This window comes from Cryptomeria japonica, chromosome 3 (assembly GCF_030272615.1).
Source record: "Cryptomeria japonica chromosome 3, Sugi_1.0, whole genome shotgun sequence".
In the NCBI taxonomy this organism is placed as follows: domain Eukaryota; kingdom Viridiplantae; phylum Streptophyta; class Pinopsida; order Cupressales; family Cupressaceae; genus Cryptomeria; species Cryptomeria japonica.
In genome coordinates this window covers 424190781-424215906 of record NC_081407.1, presented here as the reverse complement: position 1 = coordinate 424215906, position 25126 = coordinate 424190781, and the positions used below count along the sequence as shown (strand labels likewise).

General features: G+C 38.5%; 1 protein-coding gene across 2 annotated transcripts in view; it reads left to right on the top strand.

Moving 5' to 3' along the window:
- Positions 1-25126, top strand: part of LOC131070436 (serine/threonine-protein kinase 1) — a 237942-nt gene that overhangs the window by 147492 nt on the left and 65324 nt on the right. For both annotated transcript variants that reach the window (XM_058005968.2, XM_058005969.2), the window contains exon 14: positions 12594-12735. In XM_058005968.2, the coding sequence (XP_057861951.1) occupies positions 12594-12735 (142 nt within the window). The remainder of the gene's footprint in view (positions 1-12593; positions 12736-25126) is intronic.

Sequence of the window (25126 nt, the reverse complement as noted above, 5' to 3'; positions counted from 1 at the left end):
CGATTCCAAAAATTAAAATATCTATGGAGATTAAATTTTTTTCCCATTGAGATAAGAGCAGCTGAAGAACTAGATAAATAACCATTCAAAGGTACATAAATATTAAATATTGAAGGCCCTCCAACTTGTATTGAGACAAAAGTTCCTTGCTTTGTTTTTTTCATTGTAATAATAATGTTGCTTGTCTGCTAAAAAAGCTTACATGAACTGTGTTTTTAAGATTTGTGACAATTAATTTTTGGAAAGTTTTGGCTCTTCCCAGACCCTCAGACCCACTCCAAAATGGGTTTTTTAGTCAGTTTTTAACTGCATGACCAAGATTCAAAACCTGTGGCAGATTCAATAAGTTCAATCCTGTTTGAAAGACAATTGAGAGGGTTTGAAAATGATAATCTTCAACTTCATAGTTGTAGAGCAAATCAGACTAAGATATTTCTGGGGCTGAGTTGCTGGTAGTGTTGTTTCCATTTTCCTACAGGCATGTTATGGGAAGCACTAGAGTTAATTTTCTGACATATAGGACAGGAGCAAAGCTTGAATCACAGAGACTAAAACTTATTATTAGAATGGTAGACTTAGACAACATTTTTGTTGGAAGGTAGACTCAGAGGCATTTCCAACATGGTCACGAGGGATTTGTTTTTGAAATAAATTTTTTCGTTTTCTTAAGCGTTCTTAAAAATCTTGTGGATGTGAACAAGTTCTAAAAAACATGGTGATCAGTGAAGTTTGGGTAGTTTGGTCCAAGAGGTCGAGATTAGTTGTTTAAACTTTAAATCATTTGATTCTCATTATGAAGACCCAAGTTGTTATCTCCAAAAATGACATCTAATATGGAATTCTAAGTGGCGACTCTAGGTCTTTCATTTTTTGCTTCTAGTATTAATGTCTAACATGTTATCTAATGCTAATGTTTATAAGAATCTAAATAATATTGTTTCTTGTAAGGAGCTAATATATTGGTTCTCATTTAGACTCGGCTGTCCGTTTGAGCCATATTTGTAAACTATTTTCAAATATGATTTTTTTGATTAGTTTGGAGGCATTCTCAAATAAAGAGAACTAATAATATTGGGACTTTCATTTTTTATAATGATTGGTGGACACAAAGTCGACTATTTTTTCTCTTTCATTAACCTAAACATGACCTCATTTGCTAAAGTGACTCATATAAACTAAACACCTCTTGGGTGACATGCATACATACAATAGTGAAGCAAATTAGAGACATCGTTATGGCGAAATATCTTGAACCTTCTAATTTTTACCACAAATATATGAGATAGTTAAGGAGAGGTGGGATAAGTTGACAACTCCTTTGTTAAGCCCTCAACATATAGTATACATGAAGAACGTGTAGCTGACTTGTGGTTAGCATAACTTTTAATTATGTTTTATAATCATTTATGTAGTTTTATATAGTTAGTTAGGCCAACTTGGGTGGCATATCCATAGCATAAGTTTGGTATATATAGGAGATAGTAGTTTGTTCATTATCATCATATTTACAATTTTATTCTTATGGGAGATCTTCAGAGGATTGCCTTCTTGAAGTGGCTTATATTTGGAGGTTGCTCCCTCATGGTGGCTTATTAATTAGTTATTTGCAACATATTTTCTATTATATGCTTCTGTTGTGCAAGTTTTTTCATAACAAGTGGTATCGAAGGATTATGTTAGCATTTGGAAAGTAAGAAACAAGGTGATTTTTTTCGATTTAGGAGTTCAAGTTTTGAAGTGCATATTTCTCTCAATTTGGTGAATTTTGTTTTTTAAATTTGGAGGTTTGATCAAGGACACATCGGAGTTGTATTTTTCAAATTTGAGGTCATTTGAAGCCAATTTGAAGGAGTTATTGTAAATTTAGGGTTTTAACTAAATTCGATCCCAAGGCTGCAAATCAATAAAATAAAAGAAGTGAGATTTGGGAAAAGGTAAATTAGAGTAATATTTTTTAGCTTATTTTGATTTGTTTTGGATAATTTATTGTCAAAAATATTCTGGTGGCATCATGATGAGTCTGTTGATCTTCTTGTCATTGATGTCAACATGGCAGTTTGTTTGCTGTCATGTGGTTTGCAGAGCAGTCTTTGCTGTTTGCGTATATGCAGATGTGTCAGTGGATCTCAAGGCTGCCACTTGTCTTCATGATTGGTTGGCTCTGTTTTGCAGTCTCTGCCATTTGCGTGTTATGCAGATGTGTCAGTGGATGTCAACGCAGCTACTTGTCTTATTGAATCGGTTGGCTTTGTTTTGTAACTGTTCTTATTGTCTTTGGCGGTTTACTGACGTTGACAAAGAATTTTTGGTGGTTTGTTAGAAGTCTGCACAAGTTGGTAGAATATTCTTGACTGTTTCGACTTCTTCAGATTTGACAGCTGTGCCTGCTTGTTGATCATTTTCTGTGTGTGCAGAAGCAGTTTCATATTCCTTGTGTGTGCAGAAGCATTTTGAGTTTGTGCAGAGTTTAAATGATTCATTTCTGGACTGTGCGTAATAGGTTATCAGTCTGAGAAATACATTTTTTTTTTCTGAAGTATTCTCCTACTAAAGTCAGAGCTTGTTTGTTGGAAGGTAGGAGTTTTTTTATAAGTAAAAAATCCGATTCATTTGTTGTGTGTGTTGGGTGTGGGGATATGAGCTTAAGTGAAGATTTTTGAAGTGTGAATATTGATATGAGGACCTTTTCTGATAGTTCTTTCTGGGTTGTAGAGTAGAATAACACACAAAGTTTTTCTTGAAGAATAACATGTAGAGTTTTTCTTGAAGAATAACTCACAGAGTTTTTGTTGCAAATTTTTATGAAGATGATATACAGAGATACACATGCAAGAATATCACATGGCTAGGTGACTGATCCAAATTTCATGTTCTGAAATATTGTTTAGTCTGTACTAAAGATATCATAGGTGACTTAAATGTAATTTTTTTGAAAGTTTGAGAAAAGGGTGTTTGTGATACATTCCTCTTAGTTTTGCAAGAAATTTACAGTTTGATATATATGTTAAAGTCTGACGTCTGAGAGGTTATAAGTTCAGTTTTATTTCTTCTATTAAGAGGTTGGAGCCTTTGTGTTATTGATAGAGTTGGAGCTCTTCATGAGGTCGGTGCCTCTTTTGTTCTAAGTTGGTGCTCTTTATGTGAGTTGCAACTCACTGTTGTATTTGGGTCGTTGCCCATTTGATTTTATGAAAGCTTTTGATGCCGTGGTTTTTCACTCGAAAGGGTTTTCCACGAGATAAATATTGCATTCTCTTAGTGATTATTGACTTAGCTTTGTTGATCTGTTTTTATCTGTATCAAAAGTTTTTGAAATACTTATTCACCGCCCCCTCGGTATTTCTGATTTAGTTTACAATTGTTATCAGAGCCAAACACCCTTTTTTTAAAGCTTAAAAGCCTGAAGGTCAATTCTTGGTAGTCTAAGATGAGTGCTCTTGAAGGTCTAGCAACCAACAATGCTCCTTTGTTTGATGGGTTTAATTTTTCTTTTTGGAGTGTTTGTATGAAAACTTACATAATGTCTCCTGGATTTGATGTTTGGATGAGTGTTGTTAATGGTTACACACCTCCTCCTAATCCACCTACAGATGTTGATGGAAAGAGAACCTTCGAAAGTAATGCTAAAGCCATGAATGCTATATTATGTGGCTTATCTGAATCTTGTTGGTGTTGGAAATAAGCCACACTAGGACCGACGATGGACTGGTCCAAGAGGGGCCAGTAGCTCAGTGGTAGAGCACTCCAGCAGCGTATGGAAGGTCCTAGGTTCGAGTCCTAGCTGGTCCATGTCTCAACATGGTATCAGAGCCAGGTCCAGGCTAGGAGCCCCAAGCACACGAGAGGTGTGGCTTAAGGGGGGGTGTTGGTGTTGGAAATAAGCCACACCTTGACTGACGATGGACTGGTCCAAGAGGGGCCAGTAGCTCAGTGGTAGAGCACTCTAGTAGCGTATGGAAGGTCCTAGGTTCGAGTCCTAGCTGGTCCATGTCTCAACAAATCTGAGTTTGTAAAAGTAATGCAGTGCGAATTAGCACAAGCTATGCAGGAGAAACTATAGAATGCATATGAAGGATATGAGAAATTTAAGAATGCAAAACTTCAAACTCATAGAATGCTGTTTAAAAGTCTTAAAATGCGTGAGGAAGAAAGTATTGCAGCTTATTTCCTGAGAGGTGATGAAATTGTAAACTCTCTAAAGGGCTTAGGAGAAAAGATTGAGGATAAGAAAGTTGTTCCAAAAATATTTTGATCACTTCCTCTTAGGTTTGATGCTAAAGTTTCAGCTATTGAAGAAATGGCTGATATGGATAAGATGACAGTAGACAAGTTGCATGGTATCTTAACAACATACAAAATGCGAACAAATGTTGAGTCTTCATTAGAGAAAGAAACTGTGTTCAAAGCTTCAAAGAAAAGCAAAGATAAGGGACATGTATCTAGTGATAGTACAGAAGAGGAATCAGATTGTGAAGCAACTCATTTTGAGAGAATGTTAAAAAGAGGCTCTGGTAAATATAAGGGCAAGCTGCCCTTAAAATGCTTCAACTGTGGAAAGATGGGACACTTTGCGTCAAAATGTCCATATGAGAAAGAAGAGGACAACAAGAGTGAGAAGGAGTTTACATATAAGAACAAGAAATTTGTAAAGAAAGGAAAGAAGCCATGGAATTTCAAGAGAAGTTTCTATTCCAAAGAGGAGAGTTGTTCTTCGGTTGAAAGTGGAGAACAGTCCTTGAATGATGAAATTCTATTCATGGCATTAGAAGAGACTATGACTGAAAATCAAGAAGAAGATGATAACTTTGATGAAGAAGAGGTTGAAATTGATCTTGAGCAAGAACTTATCGGTGCACTTAATGAAAACAAAAAATTGAGAAAGAAAAAACAGAACTTAAAGTTGCTGTTACAAGAGGAAAGCAACAAGAATTTTGAAATATCTCTTGCTTTAAGAGACTATTGAAAAGTTGATTGCTGATTTGAATGTTAAACTTGTAGAAGCTAAGAAAATTGAAGAGTGTCTTAGAAAGGAGCTTAAAGATAAAGAACAAAACTGTGAAAAGATCGAAGTTGAAGTTGTCTCTTTGAGAAAGCTGGATAAATCTTCAAAGTTGTTGAATCAAGAAAAAACCTTTTTAAAAGTGTACTATGTCTTTGGATGGCTTGCTAAATTCTCAGAAACAGTCTCTTGATAAAAGTGGAGTTGGCCTAGAAGAAGGTCAGTGTTCAAAGTTTTCTGAAGGCGAATAGCAGAAGTCCAATGCTGATCACACAAGAAAATCTTTCTTTAAGAACAGGAATGGTGCCTTCAAAAGGCATCCCATTACTGGACAACCACACATGGGCAAGTTTATCAACTCCTACTTCTATGGTTATTGCTTTACTTGTAATTATTTTGGTCGCAAGGCCATAAATTGTAGGGTGTTTCCTAGGAGAGATTTTAGTTTTGCAAACAAAAATTGTTTTGCACCTCTTAGAAATTATAATGTCATTTGTTATAAATGCAATAACTTTGGCCATTCGGCAAGAGTGTGTAAAAGTGGCTTGATAGATATTGCTAGGAAGGATGAAGCAAAAGGAAAAGCAAAGTAGAACACTATAGTATGGAGGAAGAAGGAAAAATAGAGTACATAAATGTCCTTGGTTGGGCAAACTTCATTTCTTGCACAAAACGAGAAAGATATTTGGTATATTGATATTGGCTGTTCCAAACATATGACTGAAGATAACTAAATTTTTGACTCTTAAAAGAATGAATGAAGGCAAAGTCAGATTTGGAGGTCACTCTTCAGCAAGAGTTGCAGGTAAAGATACTCTTGTTTTAAATGATGGGGAAACCAAGTTTGAAAATGTCTTGTATTTTAAAGGTTTGAAACACAATCTTTTGAGTGTTAGTCAGTTATGTGATCAAGGGTACGATCTAGTTTTCAGTTCAGACTGTTGTATCATTAGTAAATGTGGAAAGCATGTTGCTTATGCAAGTAGAGCAGCAAATAATTTGTATATCCTTGATGATACTAGTGGTGAAAAGTGTTTTTTAAGTCAGTTAGAAGAAACCTGGTCATGGTATAAAAGATTGGGGCATATGAATTTTGACAATCTAGTTCAAATCAGCAAGAAAGAAGCTATTAGAGACATGCCTTAGCTTGAAAAACCACCAAATATTGTTTGCAAGGGTTGTCAAATAGATAAGAAAAATAGTGCAGTGTTACCAAGCCATTACCCAAGGAGACATTTGAAATTTTGAGGGAGAAACTGGGAGTGATTTCACTTCTTCATTGAGGTGCAGATTGCTCTTAGGGGGAGTATCTATCGCTACATTTTATGCCTAGGTTCAGGTATGCATTTTGGTTCAGATATGTAGTTTGGCTTAGTCATTGATGCCAAAGGGGGAGTAGTGAGAAAAGGGTAGCTGGTCTCTTGGTTTTGTTTGGGTTGTCATCAATGACAAAGGGGGAGATTGTTGATCTTCTTGTCATTGATGTCAACATATGGGCAGTTTGCTTGTTGCCACGTGGTTTGCAAAGCAGTCTTTTCTGTTTGCGTGTTATGCAGATGTGTCACTGGATCTCAAGGCTGCCACTTGTCTTCATGATCGGTTGGCTCTATTTTGCAGTCTTTGCCATTTGCGTGTTATGCAAATGTGTCAGTGGATGTCAACGCTGCTACTTGTCTTCTTGAATCGGTTGGCTCTATTTTGTTATTGTTCTTTTTGCCTTTGGTAGTTTATTGATGTTGATAGAGAATTTTTGGTGGTTTGTCAGAAGTTTGCACAAGTTGGTAGAATATTCTTGACATTTTCGACTTCTTCTACAGATTTGATAACTGGGCCTATTTGTTGATCATTTTCTATGTGTGTAGAAGCAGTTTCATATTCTTTGTGTGTGCAGAAGCAGTTTGAGTTTGCGCAAAGTTTAAATGATTCATTTATGGACTGTGCGTAAGAGGTTATTAGTCCGAGAAATGCGTTTTTTTGCTGAAGTATTCTCCTGCTAAAGTCGGAGCTTTTTTGTTGGACGGTGGGAGTTTTTTCATAAGTAAAAAATCAGATTCATTTGTTGTGTGTTAGGTGTGGGGATATGAGCTTAAGATTTTTAAAGTGTGAATATTGATATGAGGACTGTTTTTGACACTTCTTTCTAGGTTGTAGAGTAGAATAACACGCAGAGTTTTTCTTGAAGAATAACACACAGAGTTTTTGTTGCAGATTTTTATGAGGATGATATACAAAGATACACATGCAAGAATATCACATGGCTAGGGAACTGATCCAAATCTCATGTTCTGAAATATTGTTTAGTCTGTATTGAAGATATCATAGGTGACTTAAATGTAATTTTTTTGAAAGTTTTCGAGAGAAAAGGGTGTTTGTGATACATTCCTCTCAGTTTTACAAGAAAGTTACAGTATGATATATATGTTAAAGTTTGAAGTCTGAGAGGTTATAAGTTCAGTTTTATTTCTTCCATTAAGAGGTTGGAGCCTCTGTTTTATTGATAGAGTTGGAGCTCTTTATGAAGTCAATGCCTCTTTTGTTCTGAGTTGGTGCTCTTTATGCGAGATGTAGTTCACTGTTGTATTTGGGTTGGTGCACATTTGATTTTATGGAAGCTTTTGATGTCGTGGTTTTCTACTCGAAAGGGTTTTCCACGAGATAAATCTTGTGTTCTCTTAATGTTTATTGGCTTAGCTCTATTGATCTTTTTTTATCTATATTAAAAGTTTTTGAAATACTGATTCACTGCCCCCTCTCAGTATTTCTGATTTGGTTTATAGAGGCCATAGACAAGAGGTCGAGGCAATAATTCCTATACTAGGAAAAATTCTAGAAGAGAGGATATAGCTTTAGAGTAAGGATCATGTGGAACTTCAAATTTGATATGCTCTTCAATAGATGAAAAAGTACACCAGCTAGAATGTATGTAGAATATCTAACTATGTTTTAAGTTTGAAATGAAAGGAGTAATGACTAGCATCAAGGAAACAATATCACAAATCCAAGATTTCATCCATAAGATATTTGTCTCATAACCAAAGGCATAACACCCTATTTTGATTAATCAAGGTGGATCTTCTAGGCAAGCCAATCCTGATCCAAATTGTAGTACTCATTCGAGGTCTATGAACCTAATACCAAAGATGGATAGGCATGATTTTTATGGCAAGGATCCAATGAATTGGCTATGGCATATGGAGTAGTTCTTTGATTTTCATCATGTCCTGTGTCAACAAAAGTTGTAATGGCATTATTATATTTGGAACCATATCAATTCATTTGGTATCGTTGGCTATGTAATGAGAAGAAAAGGAAGGGATGCATTGCCATTTGGTCTGTCTTTTGAGAGGAACTCACAACATGTTATGGCAATAGTCTTATGGACTGTTAATTCAGTCAAATCGCTAGAGGGTCTATTGAAGAAGAGGAAGTAGGAGACTACAAAGAAGAAGTTCCCAAGATAGTAATATCTTGTCATGCATTATCACTATTTTGAGAGATGTCAAAGGGTCTGCCACCCAAAATAGACCAAGATCAAACCATTCAACTAGTATCTAGGAACTATCCAACATCCATCAGCTCTTCTTTGAATGTACACCAAAAGGTTAGAGTAGGGGAAGAACAAGTGCAACACCAACAAGAGGCACACTCTAGTCTCAAGGAGAACAAGACAAAGGCATAAAATGGAATGAAGCAACAAATTGATCAACACAATTGCAACATAGAGAGAGTTAAAAGAGCTTCATGAGGAGAGAATAATTATTTTGGAATCTAAGAGTATCCTTTAGACACATAGTAAGAGGTTGCAAATGAGGATGATTATAGAGTATTTGATCAAGTGGAAGAATTTAGTCAATGAAGATGTGACATGGGAAGATGAAGTGTTCCTTCAAAAGAATCTAGATGTGATATAGAATCTAGATGTGATATCCCCAAACAAGACTCTATCAAGTATTGTTAATATTGAGAAAGCTCCTTGTATTATCTTTATAAATGAAGTCTTTGTCAAGTCTGGGTGTCAAGTCCAAGTCTTTGTTCAAAATTAGCTTGTTGAGCTAGAAGAAAGTCCGAGTCTTGTAATATTGGTCAAAAAAATCTTCTAAAACTGTCTTTGCAACCCATACCACCAATTGGGCTTATTGCCATATATATAAACCAAGAAAAACTGAACATCCCCATCCTCAAAGAAGTTTAGAGTTCTCCTCAGCTCACCTAAAAGCTTATAGGAAGACAAAAACCGGGCAAAAGCTCACAAAACAATATTACTAAAAATGGGGACATTACATGAACAAACTATACTAATTATGCTTAAGTAATCTATTCTAAGTCTTCCCATAAATTGAAGCCATCAAAAGATGTCTAACTTGACATGTTCAATGTAATGTCCCATTCCTAAGCACTTCATCTTGGTGGACGATTAGCCTATTTAGGGGATTCTCGTAGGCTAATAAGTTAGGGTTAAGGGACTCATGAGGACAGTTTGATCCAGCAGTTGGTAGTAACAGGTGTTCTAATGAGCTTTGGCGGTTGAGACGTACATTATGCCCTTTTTTGGAGAGGTTTTGGATTTTTTTCCCATACTATTTTTTGTACGTTAGTCTTGGGCATTGACTAAGCTAGTTGTTAGTGTTACTATTCGTAGATGTGTTGATAGATGCAGTTAATATTGATAATTAGATATTTGATATAGTCTAGTGCTTTAATTTGAATAACGATAATTTATAAAGTTAAAAATTAAATATTTAACTTTATTGTTTATTTAAATATTGAGTATATGACGTCCAAAAGTTAAATTTAAAAGGGGTTGCGTGTTAAACATTAAATAAATGAACTTGATGGGTTTGGGTGCCCACTTTGGGAGACGTAATGGATTTTAGATAAAATTAAAAAGCAACCAAAGCTAGGCATGGGAATTGGAGAGCATATAAAAGTGAAGTTTGGGTGCTCATTTCATTATGCTTGGATTTGATATTTTGAGATTTCTCTTGGAGGTTGACATTGTTCGTCTTGTAGCTTTGTGAGGATGAAAACCCTTGCAAGGAGAATCTTCTATGTTGGGGAGAGACCTGATCTGGAATATACTAGGTGAATTCTTTCAGGAATCACAGTTGGACTTCATAGTTGATTGATATCTTCATTTAAACCTAGAAATTTCAGGACAGATTCAGGAGAGTTTATTTAGAGCAGATTGGAATGGTTTTTTGAGCTGGTTGGGCAGATTTGTCTTCATTCTTGCTGGCCATAGCATCCTTGGCTGGCTGGACCATTGGCTGTGGAGGGTGTGAGTCTTCTTGAGGAGGGCAACTAGGCTTTGGAGTGTTTATTTGGCATTTTTGTAGCATTCATACCTTGTTATATCAGTTCTACATTAGTCCGTCTCCATTGGAGGTGCTTTGAGGGTTGCGCCTAGGGTTTTTGGACATCAAATTGCTGGTCATTGCTGTCATGTTCAATATTTTCTGTAATCAGCAAATGCATATGTCAAAAATTTAATTGTAATGAGATTTAATCATCTGGATATCTCTAGTTTTGGTACTGTGTTGTACTTTCAGATTGTAGATGGTTGTCAGTATTTAAAAAATTGTAGTTGCAGGTTATTTCCTTGTTTATTTACTGCAATAAATCTTTATATATTGCTATACACTTCGGAACTTCCGTCTTCTTCTATGAAACACATCAAACAACAAAGCAAACAGAAAAAATAACAAAAAAACAAGGGTGTATATTTCATTCCAGATCAAAAGTCAAGTAGAAATAGTAAAAAAACATTGTCCTTCAAAATCACTCCATGTGTGCTTGATTGCATATTCATCATAGGAGATTAGAAGGTCAAGAAGTCCACACTTCAAGCAACTAATGTAATCTAGTCTAGGTTGAAGAATAGTTCTATTGACACATACATGTTAAGATAGGACTATGTGTTGCAATAGGAAAATGAATGTGATGCCTTAAAAACTTATTTGTTTATAAATAGGCATAGTAAGGAATGTGAGCTTGCTGAGTGAGATTTAAAGGAATGGTGATAAAAAAAGAGTGCTGAAGATTCATGGGACTTTTAGTAATTCAAATGTAATTGTTTATTTTTCTTAAGAAATGAAAATGGGAAAACTGCCACTTATGATAGGGTGAAACCGGCATGACAAAAGCATAATTGCCATGGTGGTTGCACTTGTGTTATGGGGATTTGTGGAACCAACTTGGTGATATTTCCATTTCCAAGGAAAAGAGTTAGAAAAGTCACCAAGCATAGAGGACGCATGAACACTAAAAAGAAGTGAAGACAAACTCAAAAAGACATGAAACTGTGTTAAAAGAAAGTAGAAGATGGTGAAGGTTTGTGTTTTGACTATTGGGAGTTGAATGAGCCACAAAGAGGCAATTTTGGTAGTGCAACATTTTTGAGGTGGATAGAGGTAGCTTACAAGCTATTGAGCTAACTACTTACTTTTGGTCGATCTCAATTTTCGGGGTTATAAAATATACTTTGATGGAAATGGTGAAAGGTGGGTGAAATGTCATCTGTCAATATATGTTGCTACTAGGATATACCAGTACTCTCATTGACATGCTAGGGTTTGTGGATCTATATTTACTTAATGTCCAAAGCCATCATGTGGGCAAAGGAAAATATCAAAATTTTTCTCTACCACTAGGTTTTTTTGGTCATTGGGTGGCAGCGAGATTTGAGGAGAAAAATCTATGCTTCTTCCTAGGTCTGTTAAATTATTGATGTTATAATATCTTCTATTTGACTGGTTTTGGTTGTAGATGATGATGTCGTTGGTCTTATTTGACTTTGATTGTTGATACAAATGTGTGATAGCATTGGTATCTAGCCACAAGCTTCTTTTGTCCTTGTTTCCCTTTAGTAATCACATCCTCAAGCTATTTGCATTTATATTTGAATTTTGTCTTGGATTATACCCAACTTTTGCATGCCTCCTCTTGTTGTGCTATCACTTTTTATTGTTTTAATTCTTAGTCTCCTTTTCTATTTTGAGGGTTCTTATTGCCTTTGTACTTTTTTTTATTGTTATTGAATGTATTTTCGAGCCTCATTGACCTAAGTCATTTCCAAGGCAATGCAAGAAAAAACTGCCAAGAGGATGTCATTACTTTTAAAAAATTTGATTATTTTTTCTGCTATGCTTATATGTGGTCATATTATAATACATTAAAAATGCTCATATTTACAAAGTCAAATAAAGGATATTGTATTAAATAGGCTTGTTTCAAATGTAGTTGCAAATAAAACCTCCAAAATTGCTGCTATATATATATTCCAAGGCAATGCAAGAAAAAATGCTAAGAGGATGCCTTTGCTTTTTCAAAGGTTGACTGTTAATTCCAATACAATTATATTCGGTCAAATTATACATTAGAAGTGTTCAAATTTACAAAGTTAATTAAATAAGATTGTTCATATTTACAAAGTTAATTAAATAAGATTGTATCAAATAGGCTTGTTTCGATGGCTATGCAAATACAACCTCCAAAATTGCTACTTGTTTTTAAAATTAATTTTTCTAATTTGAATATATTACATTTTATTAGTTTAAAAGTTTAAAGGGTATTTCTACTTGGTTTATGGCTTCAGGTGAGTTTGAGACCATCGTTGTTCACAAAACTGCTTCACCAGCTCTGTTAACAAAGAATATTTCTAGTATGAACCCTACAACCACATCTGTGGATGTTGAAACATCTAAACTGGATACTGCATTGGCTAGTTCAAAATCAAGGTATGTTGTTAAAGTTTCTTAAGCATTTTGGATTCTTAGTGATAGCTTATTTTGTACATATAATACATTTCCAAAAAAATAATAATATTCATGTTGTATTTTCTTTCCTCTCTGGGAATAACAAAGTAATGGTTCGTTAATAGTATGATAAGTTTGAATAGTTTAGGTTGTGTGCTTAGAACATTGTGGTGTTAGCCCATGGTCTTGCACTGCACACAAGAGGCTGTGTTACTGAAGGCAGCTTGGGTGTCTAGTAATTGCCATGGCATGCACACTAAATGTTGAGAAATAAATTATAAGGTATACAAATCATATCAAGGTTTGTAAATTAAGATAGACTAAAAAGAAGGATAGTAAATAAATAGAATTAGAAAGTTAAAAATGAAAACATATATATTTTAGAAAAAGATTATCTTGGAAAACCTGAGAGTGGTTTAAAATAGTTAAGAAAAAAATGTAAATATGAATATTTAAATAAATTACAGAGTAAAAAAATTGAAGGAAAGTTTGGGGAAAAAAGTGATGCATAATTTTTAGAATATGACATCTTAAATTTTTTATTATTTGGGAAAATTTATCAAGTGAAGCAAATGGAGAAATACAATAGAATAAGAAATCGAAAAGATTAAAAAAGTCAACTGGAAAATGATCACCTTCAATAGTATCTTAGTGGTTTCTATGGCAAATTTGTGAAGTACAAGGACCATATGAACAACGAGATCACACAAATCAAAGAATTGTGCACTAATCTTGAGGTTTTAATCAACAACCACATAAAAAATGCATTGAGTGCGTTGGAAATATTGTTGTCATTGATGTTAAATAAGATATTTTAATGAAGATGAAAGAATTTTATTGGCTGGCCAATTCATGAGATATTTTGTCCTGATTATTAGTTATTTTATGTCCGATCTCCATGATGTTTTAATCCTATTTTTGATACCTTTGATTGCTGGCCGACCTCATCCAATTTGGGTGCCCACTTCTCAAGATGATCAAAATTAAATGTAATATGCTTTAAGGGCTGTTGTAATGGGTGCCCTCTTAGTTTGGTTGCCCCTCTTTGGGAAAATATAATAAATTTATTGCTTTCAAATCAGTCCGACCCCTTTGAAGGATCGACTCCCTTGGATGAAGAGGCATAAGGTATAAATAGAAGTTGTGTGGAGGTAAACGTGAGCACATATATATATGAAGATTTTTGAGGAAGAGAATATGAAGAAGTCTTATCATTCCTATTTCAGCAGATTGTATGAAGGAAATTCAAATGATCTTCATCCATTGAAGAAGCTATTTTCAAGAAGGCAAAATTTTGTTCATTTGGAGGTTGGTCCCTCTCAATAAAAGAAATTGGTGTGTCTTGCTAAGTTGGTGTTTAGTGGTGGGGATTGATGCCTACAAAGATTTGTTAAGAGCTTGCTTTTTATTGGATGCCACCTTTACTTTGTTGATAATTCTTGAGTGACATGGGTGCTAGAGCAGAGCGTTGTAATGTCCCTTTTTGTGCTCTAGTTTGTTTTGGGGACTGTTGGCCAATTCCAAGACTCGTTGGTCAGTCAGAGGAAGAATTAGGGTTTCCTATTTTCTAGGAGGATGTTTTGGAATTTTTGGCGGCTTGCATGTTGGAGTTTTACAATTTTGATTCTGGATTCCCTATGGGTTTTCAGAAAGCTTCACAATCATGGTACATGCATAGCAAGTAGTGGAGTTTGGCAGACTTATTAAAACTTACTATTTTTAGTAAGTGGAAGTGAGGGTAGTTTATTTCTCAGGGTTTTTTTTTGGTTTTCAAAGAGCTTCGCGATGGTGTAACATGCAAATGAATCTAAAGACTTTTCCGGACTTACTATATTTAGTAAGTTGCAACAGCTGCTTGGAATGTGGTAAAAATCACTTTCGAAACACTTACTATTTTTAGCAGTATGCTATTTTTAGTAAGTACTATTTTTAGTAGGGGTTTAGCTGGTCAGTTCAGATGGCTATTTCCAGTATAGGTCAGTTTGAGCAGTTTGTCTTCCAGCATTTTTGGAGCTTGTTTTGGCAAGCTAAGTATTTGTTGAAAAATGGTGTTTTAAATTAAATAATAACTAAGGCAAAGGCTGGACGATTTATTTAAGGGGGATTGCTTAAGTTATATTGATATCTAAAGTCATTTCCTTAATTATATGTTTGGTGATTCTTGGTTGAGGAAAATATTTTATAAGTGAATTATTGTTAAGGCAATATGGGCACCTTAGGAGGAAAATAAGATAGTTTTATGATATAATTCACTTTATTCTTTGGACGCCATAATACACTTTATTGATGTATTTTTTATAAAGTGTATTTGCCACCATGTGATGGGCGATTTTGGGAAAAATGAAATGAAATGCAAATTAAGGAAATTGGAATGTCGTTGTTTAATCCCACATTGGAAGGAAAAGAAGTTCGATTTGAGGAGGAAGTTATAAATATGTGCCTTGGTCTTCATTTGAGACTATCCATGTTTATTTGCAATGCAGTGCTGCCGAAATTCAGAGTGATTGCTTCGAGGAGTGCATACCTCCTAGCTGGTTCTTGGCTTCTTGCTTGAAAGATAGCAACTAGTTGAGATTGTTAGGCTGTTCTTTACATTGAAGAGTAGATGGAGTTCATTGTTGTAGTAACATTTGATGTTTTCTAATGTGTTTGGGGTGTTTTATGAGTTTTCAGGTTGCACGTCGGTTGTAGAATTGAAGTGGTTTTTTCGTCATAAATCCATGGGTGAATTTTTGTGGCTTTTGGGTATTGTCTCTTTATTTTCCTAGGCCCTAGGCAATTCTATTTGCCAGTTTTCAGAGCTTAATTTGGAGTTGTGAATATTATATTGCAAATCGCCCTTATGCCCAGGTCGTACCATGCTGGAGTTATCTAGAAATGTGTGCAATAATGTTTTGAGCGAGTTTGCTGCTGTTTATTGGTCTTAGCCTGGTCGCCTCCTTCCTAGAATTCATTTGCAATTTGTCTTGAGTCTTTGCGTTGGGTCTTGGTGGAGTTGTGAGCATTTTAGTGTGGTTTGAAGTCGTTGGTCTGTGTTATTCAGCTTGTTGGAAAAGTATATCAAAATTAGAATTTTGGCGTGTGAGGTTGTTTTTGGGGTAGTTGGTCTCTTGTAGCCTGTGAAGTGCATTTAACATTATTTGCAGCTTCGAACAATGATATCTTTTAATTTGAAAATTCATGCTATGTAATGTAAAGCTGATTAGTAGTACTAACAACGATCTTATTTTGAATTGTATCACAAGACCCACTAAATAAGTGGAAGAGGCTGGCTTTGCCGCCTATCTTATCTCATTGTACTAAAGTCCTGCTGCATAAGTGGTTGAGTGATCTATTTCCTTGTTTGTAATAATTGTCCTTCCTGTTTGCCACATACGGGTAAACGATTAAATGCAGAAAGTAAATGCACAGAACATAATGGAAATATTTTAAAGAGCCAGTTTCTATATTAATTCAACAGTCCTTAACATTACACCCAGGTACGACTATCATAATCATACTAAAAAGGAAAGGTATGCAATATATAATACCTGAAGGGGTGCGACCAACTGTCGCGTCCAACTGCCCTTCGAGACGACTAACTGACTGCCGTAACTCATAATTACCGACGACAACATAACATAATACGACAACATGACATAATGATTATTCCCGGCAACATCACCCCCCGAAGAAAAGAAGTCGTCTCCGGACGACAATACAAAATAGAGATGACATTAAACAAAACCAAGGTAGAGAACTGCAGGAGCTGCAAACGCTAGTCGAGCGTGGAACTCATACACCGGCTGCGTCCTCGCTTGAAAACCCTTTTCTGCTACCATGTGATGCTCAAGTGCCTAAACCAAACTTGTTTGCAAAACACGCTTTGTAGTCTCAGCCTCCACCAACTGCTACTCAAATGATACTGTCTCCCTAGCCAATTTGTCCTCGATAGCCACCCGTGTTGCCCTCTCGACATCCAAGACCTGTACGTTGAGTTGAGTCTCCCGCTACTACTGCCTCCAACCTGGTGGTCAGCTCCTCCCGAGCCCTTGTGCATCCACCAAGGTAACCTCACATCCGACCGAGACATACTCCGAGTTCCTCAAAGCGTAGCATTCATGCCCTGAAGTGGCCACAACCTTCTGGCACAAAGGCTAGGAGACGCCTCAAATCCTCCATCACACTCCCCAAAGGCTGATAACTGAACTGAATAACTCCCTGGTGCCGTACGACTTCACGTTCTTGTAATTCAAACTCTGTTTGTTCGCAACCTCTAAATCCGTCTCCCTCTACGGCTTATGGCTTCCCCGCTAATGCTGAGCTTCAGGCTTCTTTCTCACAGTACGAAACAACCCAAAACTTACCGTGACTACTTGGATGCCCTTCGCCCAACTCCAAAAAGTGTATTGTAGCTCAAAAATAAACTGGGGGTCGAGGGGCAGCGCCCCAGGTGTGCTCTCTGTCGCAGTACAGGGCGGGGTCGAGGGGCACATCATTTTTGTGATATTTTAAGATGCCAAAAACCTGCTTCTCCACTCTAATTTTTCAGTGTCCTAGCTCCAGACTCCATCGAATGATTTTAAATCTGGTTGTCGTTTTTTATTTTTTTTCACGTGCCATCACCACCTTTATCCTTGTCGTGCTGTGGTATTTTTCCTTTAACCCTCTTTTAAACCGCCGCCGTTGTCACCGTGCTCCTTCAGGCCTACAGACTGTAATGTCTCGAGCCCGTACAGAGGTTATCTGTCGTATGATGGAGTGGTCTGTCGTACAGTGGCCGAGTCGTACGACGACTGGGGTCACCCAAAGCTTGGTGTCGTACTGTGATTGGTCTCTCGTACGATGTCTGGGAAGGTTGTACAGTGGATGCTGTTTGGCCGTACGGGTGTACAGTAGTGGCCGTACGGTAGCTGAACACCCTCTGAGGTTGGTGACCTCTGTCGATGGTACGGTGTCCCACTGCACGGCGGTACTCCGTACGGTGTCTCGCTACACGGTGGTACACTGTACGGTGTCCCACCGCACGGTGGTCCCACCACCACTTTTTTATTTTATTTTTTTCCCTAATCTAATTGTCGAGAGTCTTCGGCTCAGGTCCCATGCCTCTGGGATCGCCCTTCATCCTTCTCGGTTTGCCTCGCCCGAGAGTCTCCCACTTTGGTCATGTGCCTCTCGAGTCGCCCTCGGCCTCTCGAGTCCCCTTCCATCCTCTCGGGTCCCCCTTCGGATTCTCGGGTGTCCTTCCGGCTGCTCGGGTCCCCTGCGCGCTTCTCGTGGTAAGGTTTCCATTTGGACCTGTTGATGGCAAGTCTATTTTCAATGGCCATCCGAAGACCTGAAACCCTAAATTCTACAGGAACCACGGTCTCCTTCCCGTACATAAGAAGAATAATAATAAAGATTTTGAAGGCTGCGGCCTTGCACAGGGCTCCAATCGTTGCCGACACGAATGATCTTGGGATTATCTACGTCACCGAGGTTTGGGGCGTCTCCCTTCCAATATTCTCTGTATTTCGGCAGGTACACCTCTGTTACTTGCTCTGGTTCCTCTACTTCGAGCCTGTAGCTCTGGAACATTTCGTAATCCTCCATTTGCCAGTGGAAGAGCCCGTTCAATGACCGTGTCTCATCCTCGAAGCCTTCTCCTTCACCCTCCGATTCCGAAGATGATGCCAGTTCCTCACTAACCAACTGCATCCCAAGGTCTATGATAAACTTCCTTCCTCCATTCTCCATAGACAGACTGTTCTTCTTCCAGTTGTGGGTGGCCTTGGCTGCCACCAGCCACCCTCTCCCTAAGATCGCATCATACCCTTTTTTCTTTAGTGTGATTACCACGAAGTCTAGTATAAAGGGTTGCGTCCCGATGGTAACTTGCTGGCCCATCAGTGTCATGATGGGTTTGATTCCATGCTGATCTGCTCCCAGCAGATTGAATGTAGATGGCCACAGCGTCGGCTTCCCCAGCTTCCGCCAGGTTTCTTCTGGAAGAACATTCACTCCTGATCCACCATCGACGATGGTATCGGTTAGAATGGTGCCAAGGATACCCATCTCCACAATGGTCGGGTTCCTTCCAGTGATAACTGCCAACAACATGGGGTCTATTGCAGAACCCCCAAGAACATCTGTGCGGTGGTTGGTATTGGTGCGTGGTTGGGATAGATTATTCAGCAATGCCATTCGTAATTGAGGCATCGTCTGGAGGAGGTCGTGTACCTTCACAGGAACCTCCAGTTTTAAAATTTGATTTAGTATAGCCTCCTCCGGCTCCGGTTGGCTGGAAGTACCCACCGTACACTTCGCCTTCGCCCTTTCTCGTATCTCTTTCTCAATTTCTTCCTGTGCTTCCTGTACCGTTCGCTTCTCCATCTTCGGGTCCGGGCACGTTGCTTGTCTGACTTGGGCGCAGGTTACGGCCATGACTTCCTCTTCTTTGGTTGCCTCGATATTGAGCAAGTTGATGCTAGACTTCGGGCAGGTGGCGTCTTCGTGGTCTCCCGGTCCACACCATTTGCACAAATATTGTGTGGCCTCTCCCTTCGAGCAGTCTCGGGCAAAGTGCCCCCACTGCTTGTATTGTTATTGTTGTTTCGTCCTCCCCACCGGTTATCTCGGTAGCCTCCTGATGTTGCATTGTCGTTCGCCTGGGAGCTGTCGGTACCGCCCGATGTAGTTTGTTGTTCCTGCATAAGCAATACTTGTTGGTTTCGTGTTTACATGTTGTAGGGGCATTCCCTGGTGGGATGCCCTATCAACTGGCATATATCACAATAGGCCTTCTTTGGGCAAGAGCCTTTTGTGTGGTCATCCGTCTTACATTCCGTGCACCAAAGCTCCCCTTCGTTGGTCTTGCTTGGACCTCCTTTCATAACCTTCAGCTCTTTCATCATCCTCAGCATGTCCTTCTGCAGAGCTTGCACCTTTTTGTCGGACTCGCCATCGCTGTTGCTTCCCTCAAAAGAGTCATCATCCTCAGACGAGCTATCCTTCTTCTTTTTCTTCTTGGATGTCTTGGTCTCGCTCTCAAGATCCATCGCTCTATTATATGCATCGTCGTACGAGGTTGGTGGAACAATTTTCATCTTCTTCCGAAGGGAGCGTTTCAGTCCCTCCACGAACCATCTCTTTTTCAAACCATCCGCTGGTTGACTCTCCATTTTCCCCAACAGCTCCTTGAGCCGCCGACTATAGGCTCAGACCATCTCGTTCTTGTTTTGCTTTGTGCCATAGATTTCGGCTACTATTTCATTGTTGTCTCAAAGTAGGCGGAACTCCTTCTCGATGGCTTTCCACAGCATGCCCCATGTGGCCACTATAGTTTTATCAATATCCGAGTACCAGTCGATGGCAACTCCCCGCAATGTTGCTGGGAATTGCGTCATCCATTCGTCCTGGTTCGTGACACTATTGGCCGCCCATATGTTTTTGCAGGTTCTGCAGTGCCTGACGGGATCCTCCTTCCCGTCACCGGTGAATTTCGGCAGCTTTTGCCTATTGGCCATTGATGGGGGTTGTGTCCCCGGAGGTGGTTGTGTCTGTGGGGGTCGTGTACTTGGAGGTGGCTATGTTCATTGTGCACCCGCGCCACTCCCTCTGGCGTCGGTGGTGTTTCCTGCTTGAGTGACTGGGGGTACGGTGTTTTGTACTCGCGTGCTTGGTGTGATGGGTCCCAAGAGGGGGTCCTGTCTGCCGTGTGTCTGTGCCTCCTCCGCACCTACAGTCGTACGATTGCCCTGCCCTTCGTTCTCACCCTCGTCCTCTGCTCGCTCCCTTCGGTGGTCCTTCGTGCGTGGCGTAAGGGATAAGTTCTTGAACTGATCTGGGGTCTCTTCGACCAGATTCCTTCGTAGCCTTGTTTCCTCCAAAAACTCTTCGTGGCTTCTCACCCTACGGTGTTCTGGCGACGCGTAGAAATTTTCTTTGGCTTCTGTACCCTCCATGACACCTCCTTGGTTCCCTTCGGGCAACCCTTCGGCAGGTCGTCCTTCAGCAAGTTGCCTCAGCCTCCGTCTACGTTCTACTTGTTGTTCCAAAATCAAGGCGCTTTGTGCAGCCTCCCACTCACTTTTTGCCTTCTTATTTCTATCTTTGTTTAATAGGTTGTGCATTAATTCCCGTACACCTCCATAAATGGCAACAACACATAAAAATAGAACACTTTTTTATTAATTCATCCCGTCGGATACAATTTGTTTCAATAGTAAGACACCATTATTATAGAATGTTCTTTATTCCTCTTGGAGGTTCAGGGTTCAATTTCCCCTTGGCCTCGTGCCATCACGCTCCGCTTCGCAGCGACGACTGTTTTCTTCGTACTGTTGGAGGACTTGTTGGCATCGCTCCTCACGGGCAATCTCCTCCAGGCGAGTTCGTTGTGCCAGTGATGCCTGTGCAAGCAACCTGGGGAGGTGGTTCATCAACTGATTCGCTGCGGGGCTAACTTCCAGTGCGGTCCACACTGCACTTGTTGGGACGTCAGCCTCCGTGGCCTCCCTTCGAATGTAGGTCTCGATGGCCACTTGAAGCAGGATTGAGAATTCCCTTGTTGTAGTGTCTTCTCCGTCATAGAGCTCTTTTTGCGTGTCGTCGGCCTTTGGGTTAATCTCACCAACGGGTAGGCCCATCGTGTCCGTGCGCCATCCGCTCCTTCCTTTCCCGAGTATGTCTAGGCAATGACGCCAAATGTTTGCCACATACGGGTAAACGATTAAATGCAGAAAGTAAATGCACAGAACATATTGGAAATATTTTAAAGAGCCAGTTTCTGTATTAATTCAACAGTCCATAACATTACACCCAGGTACGACTATCATGATCATACTAAGAAGGAAAGGTATGCAATATATAATACCTGAAGGGGTGCGACCAACTGTCGCGTCCAACTGCCCTTCGAGATGACTAACTGACTGCCGTAGCTCATAATTACCGACGACAACATAACATAATACGACAACATGACATAATGATTATTCCCGGCAACACTCCCATTGCATATGTGGTTGAGTGATATATTTCCTTCTTGTAATAATCGTCCTCCCACTGAAAAGTGGTTGAGTGATTCTCTTTTAGTTGTTCTTGCCCGCTGGACAAGCTGAAGGGGCTGGCTTGTCGCCCAGCATTGTAATTTCAGTTGATTATTGGAGCTAATGATCCCCTATTCATCGTATGCTCTCACCTTCCCACATTGGGCTCTTGGTGATCAGAAGTGGAAGGGTTTTCTTTCAGCAGTATCGAGTTTATATTTCCTAACCTTAACGGGTGTTTGTGATGTTTGAAAATTGGAAAATTTGAAAAAAAAAGTAAGGGCTATTTCAAGAGTTGACTTTCCTAAGGCAGTGATGGCCTTCCTTGCTGGCCACCACTCCTTTCCAAGCCTTTTTGCCCCCCCAAGATATTTATTTCTAGTGAAGAAATTGTGTGATTGAGCAGATTTACTTCAGTTGGATGGTTCGTGGAAGTTGTGGCATTAATGACAGTATATCTTGTATTTGACAGCAACTGTTCACTATCAATTAAATCATTACAATTAGGTTGGAAACCTGTGACTGAGGCATGGAGTCTATTTTCTGTTGGTGGCATGGAAGAATTATTGTAGCAGCAGATTTGTGGGCAGATAAGATCATTTATTATCATCAGTAGTCTGTTCTTACTTGGCAGAGTGAACTCTCTTTACTATTTGAAGTTTATTTCCAGACTTCTGCTTTGGTGTCAGGCTGGATATTGAAATATTCTCTCTGTATTTTGCATCTGAAATCTAAACACAATGAGTCATTTTTAATCTATGATGCAATTGTTTAGTTGGCAAATGTTAATGAGCATGTAATGAACATTCACAAAACAAACTTGGTTCAAACGTTTCTTATTTTAATTGCACAAACATTCAATATCATTATCTCAAGCAAACTCAACAATTAGCAAACACTAAGCAAGCAAATTGTTTGTCATTATTACAAGTGGAAGAATTGCACAAAATTGTTAGCAACCAGGGTGGCCTCTTACGACATAGTAGAGCATTGCTCATTACATTTATGACAATGAACTTCCTTTCAACATTGTTAGATCACCTTATCGGTGGATATGGTGAATACCCTTTGCAATACACCTCTTGATTATGTTAGTATTGGGTATGAAAATTGTGAACCACCTTATTGGCGAAGGAGAAAGCTTTAGTAGAGACTTCAATTAGAGTGATCAAGGAAACATGGCCCGATGCAGTTGTGTCCGATTTTGATGGATGGAAAGATTGCAAAAATAGACCATTGATCAATGTTATAGTAGTGTCCCTAAAAGGGGTGATGTTTTTGAAGGCAGTGGATTGTGAGTGGCAAGTAAAAGATGCAAGTTTCATTGCCAATATCCTCAGAATCTATTGAAATGGCAACGTCTGAAAATGTTGTCCAGGGTCTACGGTGGAGGCTACATATAGTCACATTTTTTGGACACCATGTGCTGTCCACTCACTCAATTTAATATTGTGAAAAATTGGCACACAAATTGAATGGGTGAAACAAGTCTACATGGAAGGCAAGGAGATTCAAATGTTTGTGACTAATCATCATATGTCACAAGTCATATTCAAGACCTTCAAGTTGGAGTAGTTGAAGGTAAATTAAATTGTACTTTTTAATATATTTTTAATTTTAATTGTTGATATGTGACATGTATTTTTAATACCATGTTAGGCTGTTGAAACATGATTTTTATTTCATACAATTGTCTTAAGATGACTTGTGAACTTGCAAGAGGCCTTTAGTTTTATGGTCATCAACAACACGTGGAATGTTTGGAGCCAGTCAAGCACAAAAACAGCCAAAAAGTAAAAGCATTGATCCTAGATGAGTGGTGGGCTCATGTGGAATATGTTTTAATTTTCACCGAGCCCATCATGAGCATGACTAGGTATGCTGATACTGATCGCCCATGTTTGGGTGAAATTTATGATGGCATGGACTCCATGGTGCATAAAATAAGAGCAATAATAGAGGCCAAGGAACATGACCCAAGGGAATTATTTCTCAAAATTGTGCAAAAGATTATCATTGGCCATTGGAACAAGATGATCCCCCCCCTTACATCTCTTATCATTTGCTTTGCCGCCAAAATATTATGGCAAAGAGTTACTTTCACTGTCTAGGAGGGTGGCACCATATAGAGATGCGGAGGCTGCTACTGGCTATAAGGCTGCATTTAGAACGATATATACATATGAAGAAATCCAAAGTATTGTCTTGAGCAAGTTTGGCCAATCGATAGCTTCAAAGAATCATGATATTTCCACTCTTCAAGGCAAATATAGGAAAAAATGTTGATGACTAGTGGTATCTACATGGTCAGGGCTCCATTTTCTTGTAGCCTCTTGGAATTAAAATTATCTCCCAAATATGGATCCTTTTTTTTTTTTTTTTTTTCTCATTTTTTTATTCGATGCTATTGTGCTATATAGCATCTCATCACTGATCTAATGTTACTAGATGCTTCTTGTTTCCTTCCCTTGATCAATGCCTAAAAACCAATAATTATATTTAGTGGGGTGTAAGGGCAGACAGATCTGACATGCGTCAGATCTGGTCTGCCACTATATAAGAAATTAAGCAGTCTATATTAACATTACTATTAAATTCTGCATTCAAAGATTATTAGACTTCATATGTTAGGCATACGTATTTAGCCCTCCTCGTGCATACCACTGAGAACAAGGGTGTTTGCTGTCCATGACCTCCTAATCCCTTTTTTTTCATACATCGATAATAATATGCTGTATGTTCTCTTCTCAATCGCTTATAGCGATGATGTAGATTTTCTGTTTTTGATTAGACTCCTGAAGTATGCAGTGATCTTCTTAATTATAGCTTATAGCAATAAGATAATTTCTATGCCTGATTTGGCTCTATCGACATGCAATTAACTTTGTATTGGTCTAATAAGATCTTCGATCTATATATAAATGCTTGCCTGATATATGTGTTTATGTAGCAATTCTATATGATCTCCAGATATAGATGCTTGCCTTATTTATCTTGTGAATTATAGAAATTCCAAAGTTGGTGTGTCTGATATGTATCGCTGGTAAATATGCGTCCAAAAGCCAAGGGCTGTTCGCTCCATAAGAGCGAATCCACAAAGGATGAAAATAAGAAATAAAGATATCCCCCCCTCGAAGTGAGTATTTGATCCTCATTAAATATCTCATGGGATCGATGGGTTTTGTCTCTTCCTCGAATGAACTTAACCTCTAATCGCACCTTTACATGATCATTTTTTATGGATGCCATTATTAATCATTGGTCATTGTTAAGGATTAATTAATCATTTTCTGATTGAAGTTGCTCTATGATTATTATAGTCATTGTTTGACTAACGAACCAATGGAATGGTTAGTTGCTGATAA